Source organism: Mytilus trossulus, chromosome 1 (genome assembly GCF_036588685.1).
Source record: "Mytilus trossulus isolate FHL-02 chromosome 1, PNRI_Mtr1.1.1.hap1, whole genome shotgun sequence".
Lineage (NCBI taxonomy): Eukaryota > Metazoa > Mollusca > Bivalvia > Mytilida > Mytilidae > Mytilus > Mytilus trossulus.
In genome coordinates, this window is record NC_086373.1 from 58,469,469 (window position 1) to 58,477,687 (window position 8,219).

Sequence of the window (8,219 nt, forward strand, 5' to 3'; positions counted from 1 at the left end):
GAAGAATGTCGATTATGCTGCTTATGATTATCTTATTTAATATTGATATATCTAGTATCTATAATAATAGTTAAAAAAAGTATGGGTTATCATAATGGTGTAGACGTCAACTGCATCCGTTTGGTAAATTGTGCTACACCACGCGACTCATTAAGGTAATATTCTATTATTAATCTATTTAGTTGAATCCCATCTCCTTAAAGATCGCTCTTGTAATAGAATTTTAGAAAGAAGATTGATTTACCAAGATCATCAATTTTAGTGAGTAATTAGAATTTGCATGGTTGTTTACCTTTAAAGGAATTTTAAAACGAATGTTTTCAATCAAGACAAATATCTGATTTGTTAGAAACAGACATATGTTAGAGAACGAAGTTCATGAAATATGTATTCCGTTTCTTTTACTAAACTTGTATTTTGTAATGAGCGGATGTTTCAAAGGTTTTCACAAGACCTTTTTGGACTTATTGCTTACTATTTATTATGTCAGTTTAAACATTCCTTTCACCTCAAATTTTAGTTTGCAATAGCTATAATATAAGAAAATGTTATATAAATTGGCTGCTTTAAAAGATTTTAAAGGTACATGTATTTAAATTTTTTAAGCAAGAACATTAACTCTCACTTGATTGCAATATATAAATATATTAACTTTCTGGAGCGCTTCAGTCTTTCTGTTGTTTTGTTGTTTTCCTCTTATAGCAGATGTGTTTCCCACGGTTTTATATTATAACCCGGATTGTTTTTGTCAATTTATTTATGACTTTCGAACAGCGGTATACTACTGTTGCCTTTATTTTATCTTTAATCGAGACATATGCATTTTTGAGGTTTTTATTTATATTCAACTTCAGTTGATTGATCAAACATTTTGGTAAATTGTTGAAAAAAAACATGTCGGAGCAGGATTTAAATGATTAGTAAACACACCTTCTTAACTTGTTTGTTTATTTTGTAAATTATAAAAAAAAAAATTATCGGACACACCAAACAAATGTAGTGTAATTTCTTTCTCTGGTGGTTCTTGAATATCTTTAATATATTAGTGCATTCGGATAACAATGAGAACTGTTAAAATTTTGGTACAATATAAAACTACGACAATGAGATAATTCGAATCTCTTAGTAGACTATAATACAATTAAAAAGCGAGAACCTATTGTTCGGTACACTGTAATCCACCCAAAGAGAGTAATTCTTGTAAAGTACAAGATAATAAGATCACAAAGTAGGAGCGTTTTGGGTGCTACACCATAACAACATCATATATATAATAGTGGGTAGTTGGAAACTCTTGATTGGTACATAATAATACGATCACAAGTTGAAAATATCTTCGTTGACACACTACAATTTGAATACTTAGTGATTATTTTTTGGATGATACACTATAAGACAAATTGAAAGAGTTGGTGTTGCTTTGTTTCATAAAAAAGAATGGCCAACGTAGATACACGTATCTTGTCTTATGGATGGATAAATCCTACTTTTTAAAGGATCACTTTGATTCAAACAAAAATTTCTCTGAAACTGACATTATCAAGATGCTATATTTCTTGATTCACAACATATTTGTTACGTTCGGATGACGTGTTTTTCAACAGAATGTCGACATTCCTATCGGAACAAATTGTGCCCCTCTACTTGCCAACTTGTTTCTTTATTATTATGAGGCTGACTTCATAAAGGAACTTTTTAGGAAAAAAGATATGAAGTTAGCGATATCCTTAAACTCTACTTTCTGCTATATAGATGATGTTCTTTCACTAAATAATTCAAAATTTGGTGACTATGTGGAACGCATCTATCCCATCGAACTAGAGATGAATGATACTACATATACAGTTTAGTCGGCCTCATATATTGACTTACATCTAGGAATTGACAATGAGGTTCGGTTGAAAACAAAACTTTACGACAAAAGAAATGATTTCAGCTTTCCAATTGTGAATTTTCCAATTCTAAGTAGCAACATTCCAGCAACACCTGCATTCGGGGTATATATTTGCCAATTGATACGATATTCCCATGTTTGCATTTCCTATCATGATTTTCCTGATAGAGGGTTGCTGCTCACAAGGAAGTTTTAAACCAAGAGTTCGAAATGGTGAAGTTGAAATCATCCCTTCGTACATTTTACGGACGCCATCACGAGTTGGTTGACCGTTATGGAATAACCGTTTCACAAATAATATTGGATATGTTCCTTACGTCGTAACCACAATCCTCTTCCCTTTCATGGATGTGACCTACCGAAATAGACTCTTTACCGGATTTGTTATCACATAAGCAACAGGACAGGTGCCACATGTGGAACAGGATCTGCTCGCCCTTTCGGAGCACCTTGGATCACCCCTAATTTCTGAATGGGTTTGTGTTGCTATTTCTTTAGTTTTCTATGGTGTGTCATGTGTACTTTTTTTTCTCTGGTTGTCTTTTTCATTTTTAGCCATGGCGTTGTCAGTTTATTTTCAATTTATGAGTTTGACTGTACCTCTGGTATCTTTTGTCCCTTTTTCAAAACGATCACAAATTGGAAACCTCTTCTTTGGTACACTATCGTACGGATACATAGTACTGTGGATTCATTTATTTCCGTGGGTATCAATTTTCGTGGATCGATAAAGTTGCATTTTCGTGGATATTTGATTTCGTGGTTTTTCCAATCTCTGCTTTTAAAGCCTTATAAAAGTGGTAATTCGTTGAGAATGTATATTCGTGGTTCACCTGTACCCACGAAACCAACGAAAATTGGTATACAACGAATAAAAATGAATCCACATTAATAATGTATTGGTAAGTTCACTATAAAAGGACCACAAATTGAAAATATCTCCGTTGCTATACTATCATACGGATACTAATTGTTAATTTTTTTGGTTGGTTCACTATAATACGATAACATATTGAAATCCTTTTCGTAAGTACACTGTGAATACACGCATAGATAATGAGAAACACTAGGTTCGTATACTAAATACAATCACATTCGAAAACTCGTGATGACATACTTGTATACATTCACAACTGAGAACATCCTTGTTGGTACACTATAATATGAACATCTCCTGTTGATATATACAGTGATACTATCACATTGCATGACGTCTTTTTTGTACACTTTTATACGATTACATACGTAGTACTTTGATATCGTTGATTTTTTTTACTGGAACACTGTTATACCATTATAAAGTGAGAGCCTTTTGGCTAATACACTATAATACAAACACACAGTGACAGCCTCTTTAATTGTTCACTATAAATAGATAACAAATAGTGAGAACCTCTTTTTGCACTTTAATGCAATCGCATAGTATGTACCTTTTCGTTGTTACACTATTAAACGATCAAATAGTGATATACCTAACTTATTTAGACTATAACTCGTTCACATAGTGAGAATATTTTAGTTTTTACACAATTATTACTCCCATATAGAAAGATGCCCTTGGTTAGTTTACTATTACAAATTCACAGATGTCGACCTCTTGGTTTCAACAGTTTAATACGATCAAATTTTTCTTATTTAGTTGTGAGAAACGCTTAGAATTGGGTCCTAAATTATTGCCGTATGTTGTTTGGGCCTTTTTTACCTTTTTAATTCGAGCGTCAATGATGAGACTTTTATTGACGATAACGCATCTGGTTTTATAATTTCAATATCACCGTGTTCACGTTTTGGTATATTCTAACATCAGTTTAAAGACAAAAGATTTTTTCAGATTAATTGGAAAGATTCCAACGACAGAAATTACTTTCTTCAGTTATTTGTTTTTGCAATGATTTGTTTAAACATACCAGTACCTGATGTTGTTTTAATACATGAATCGTTAAATGGCGTATTTAGTATTATTTAGGTTTTTCAAGGTTTTATTCATATCGCAAAATAGTATAAATCTTAAAAGTAAAAACATCCTATATCTTAAAAATAAAGAAAACGACAGTCTTATTGATTTTTTTTTTTTATATGACATGTACATTAATGATATTACTAAGGTCAATATGAAAATACTGCGATAATTACATGTACTACAAAGTCTTATCTTGTAACCTGAAATACTTTCAGAGATAAAACAAGTTATTTTAATCCAACCTTCTACATGTAAAATGTAAAGATAGTACAATGTACAACGACCTCAACTGAAACATCATAGGTATAAATAGATCAGTATGTTAGACTAAAACTAAACATGAAACCACGTGAGGCGACAGGGTAAGCCTCTCTAACTGTTAATGATTTCTTTTCTGCTTTAAAGTTTCATCTAGTTGTTGTCTTATTTGTGTTTATCGAAGGTCTCGTTTATATAATTCAAAAGTAAAATCCCCTGGTGTGTATCAAACCCAGTAGCTAGGGGCTATGGGACGAAACATGTGGGAGCTACGACAAAGTTAGTATTGATCAATACTTCGAGAAACTTATATGCTGTAATAATCGAACAATTGTAAAAGCAAAAGTAAAAACAACAAAAACAGAATAGAGTATTGATAAATATGCTAAATAAAACAAACTATGATGTGTAATTTAAGTGGACTTATAAGTAAGCAGCAACTGAAGCGTATTCAAAATGAAACTTATTCAATCTCAGTTTAATTGTTGAGAGAGGGAGAAAAACAATCCTCCAATGCCAATCTTTATAACAAGAAAAAGCCAAATTATCAATAAAAACCATAATATATCAAAAGAAAAACTAAGTAACGTAGCCAAAAAAATAGGACCTTTTTCACCCATTATTTTTCGTCGTTTCATGCAGTTTTGGTTAAGATCGGAACAAAACAATATAATTGAAATTATAGAAGATGGTAGTAAAATATTAGTTTTCAATTAAATTGAAAAAATAAGTAATGTCAGAAATTGAACATTTTGCACGATGCGTTTAGTAAAACTTTTTTTTTAATAACCGTTTTGTTTTCTTTAATAAAAGTCGATTTTTACTGTCATGCACAAGAGAGGCGAAAAGATACAACACGACTTTTCAAGCTCGTATGTGTAAAATCAACTGATAACTCTATGGTAAACTCTATGGTAAAAAACAAATTTAACAAATAACAAAGTTCAAAACACACAACATGTAAAACTTAAGACTTTAACTTTAATTTAATTCGGTAGGTCACATTTTAGGATATGATGGCGGGATTGGTTTTAACAACTATTTGAATATATCCATCGTAATCTGTTAAACAGTTATCCCATAGGGTTCAAAGGATGAATTTAACTTTATCGTTTGAATCTATTGGTTCAAAAGCTTTCTTGTAAGTGGTAACTTTAAACCAAATGTTTTACATTTTCTTATTCTGGGGTTAAAACAACTATAAAAAATGATCTTCTGAATATTTTCTATTTGCTTTGACAGGATGAACGGTTTCTGTTATGCACGAATTACCCGCCATGAGAATCAACTTTCAGCCAAAATGTCACAATCAGAAATAATAAAGTAATACTTAAAAATTACTGTCCATCTTCTTGTTGGTAAATAAAAAAGTAAAATCACAAAAATACTGAACTTAGAGGAAAATCTAATCGGAAAGTCCATAATCACATGGCAAAATCAAATAACATCAAAAACGAATGGTCAAGAACTGTCATACGAAGAAGATAGAGGCATTGATATCTTACTTACAAAGTAATTGTTCTGTGTTCATTTTCTTTTGCTTTATATATTTCTCAACATCAAAAAGATTTAAAAATGATCAAGATAATTGCATTTATAACTCTAAGTACACTTACTTACCATGCCTACGAAGGAAAACCATATAAGGCAGTAAATACTAGAAATGTTTATGTAGTTTTTAACAATACATCAAGGGAATCTGGAAGCGATGCTTCAAAGGATGTTTATCTATTGAATTAAAGATGAAGTAGTCTTACAAATCCTTTATGGTAATAAACAAAGGAAGTTCTTTGAAAATGGGTTATATTTACTATAACAACATAACAACTTAAATTCATGATTATAAGGAACACCGATTTTTTAAAGTACTTTTAAAGACATTTAATTTTGTAACCCATTCGATATCAAGCGTTATATTGAGTTACATTCTTTGAGACAGATATTCATGTCGGTAATTGCGTGTGTCCTAATTCACGACAAATTGCATATACTAAGAATATGTCGTAGACGGTAAAAATACCGGAAATTATAAAAATTACGGTAGTTCCAAAGGGAAAATATTGTCTTCCTTCCTCCGCATTTGAACCATTAGTAACAAATTACTTCTGGTAATACTGCGTGAACAATGACAAAAGAGACATTTGGAACAAATATGAAGTCAAGTTTGATTCAGTTATAGTTTAACAAGCTGTGTATGAAGGATTTAATAAACAATGAATAAAAATTATTATAATACGCAGAGGATAATTATATGCTTGTCTTTGTTTTACAGGAAATTCCATTATCTGGTTATAAACAAGCTATTCAATGTTTTTTAGGTTAATTGACATACTATTAAGATGAATGGAAATGGTTATACTCTGAGGCCGAAGTAAAAATTGTTGAACTCAACAGAAATGATTAATAATACAGAAGTGGAAGAAATGATTAATAATACAGAAGCGGAAGAAATTAGGACTATAAGTGGATCATTGGTGGAAATGTTCGGATCGCTTTTTATAGTTCTTGAACATGCATTTGCTATGTTTCTTATTTCAAAATGCAAAAATGTTCAAAAATCAGTGAAAATTCTAGTGTCGAATTTATGCATTATAGACATTATAGCTGGATTATGGGGATTCGTTCGAGCGCAATTCAGATTTCATATGATCGATAAAAAAATAACGTGTATGTTGGATGTTCTGTTCACAACCTGTGTTTTAAATGTGTCTGCACTACTGGTTTCTGCAATCGCGATCGATAGATATACAAGCGTTTTTCGTCCAATGACATATACTCAGATTGTAAACAAACGAGTTCTTGCAACTGTATGCTGCGTATTCTGGGCTCTTGGTGCAATTATTGCTGTAATTGCATTATATTCAGAGTTTGCATATACAGATGATATTGGTTGTGAACTGCGTATGTCACAAAAAGAAGTCTTCCCATGGTTGTTAGTGGTGCTAAGGGTAGTTTGTATTTTTATAATTACTTTTACATACAGTCGGATGTATGCCAAAATAGTATCACTAGGAAAAGTTTACTCATCCGCAATCAAACGTAGAGAATTACGATCCATTGCAAAAATTCTTATCATTGTATCACCGCATCTTATACTACACACGTGTTATGTTTTTATATTCTTTTTGAAACCAGTTTTAAAGATTCAAAACGCTATAGCTACCATATCTCTTATTTACACTTCTATAATTCTTTTAGATGCTCTTATTTACGTGTTTCGATTCAAAGAGTGTAGAATAAACATGGCCATTTATCTGTGTTGTTGCAGGAAAGAATACAGAGATCGAAAAATAAAACAAAGGACATTACTTTACGGGACGTTCTTGGATAGAACTCCACAAGGTACGTTAAGGAGAAATGCCAAAAATCAACGAAGTGTATCGACAATAGACGTTGAATCTGTTTATGCTATATCAAATAAAGTATAACTACCGAAGTAGATTTAAATGTCGCTGACACTGTTGTCTAAAAATTGATACTTCAGCTACCATTTGCAAGTACCAATAAAAAACTAAGGAACAAACCAACTGTTCAATCATGTATTATGCCAACTTTCTAATATCCCACACGATGACGATCACTTACAAACATGGCATAAACATTTTATTCAATTTGTCAAATTTTTTTTTACAATGCTCATGCCTTGTGTGTGGGTGGATCGTCATCGTATCGGTTTATTATATACTTTCAGATTTCAAAATTTGCCGAGGTACAGTTACAGTGTCATTATTAGTTCTTCAAGAGACATATAATATGTCTCTGGTTCTTCCTTTTGGACTGTTTGTAATTTTGATATATGCTTTAATATGTTATAAGAGTCTTAAAATTCTAATTTGAGAATTTGGGTCTAATCAGTAGATATAAATTTACCATTAATGACTTTTAAAATTATTCAGATCTAAAACTGAATAGAAAACATTGAACAAAATACTAGTATGTGTCTTCTGTATCATTTTAAACTGTATTATATTTGTCATTGTTATTTATCTTAACACATGCAAATAGGTTTTATCAACACGATATCATTACTGGGAGGGGGGAGGGGGGAATTACTAATATTCCAACAATAATACATCAATGGCCGAATTCTCTGTTAATTTATCTGTG

At 31.4% G+C, this 8,219-nt stretch overlaps 1 protein-coding gene across 4 annotated transcripts in view; it reads left to right on the forward strand.

Moving 5' to 3' along the window:
- The window catches only part of LOC134728182 (olfactory receptor 2M4-like), a 31,479-nt gene extending 23,832 nt beyond the window's left edge, over positions 1 to 7,647 (forward strand). For 3 of the 4 annotated variants that reach the window (XM_063592705.1, XM_063592679.1, XM_063592696.1), the window contains exon 2: positions 6,431 to 7,647. In XM_063592705.1, coding sequence (XP_063448775.1) covers positions 6,509 to 7,540 — 1,032 coding nt within the window. In that variant the 5' untranslated portion in view covers positions 6,431 to 6,508 and the 3' untranslated portion in view covers positions 7,541 to 7,647. Of the gene's footprint in view, positions 1 to 189; positions 262 to 6,430 lie in introns of those variants that run through there. The other variant, XM_063592688.1, reaches the window with a different exon arrangement.
- Positions 7,648 to 8,219: the final 572 nt, after the last annotated feature.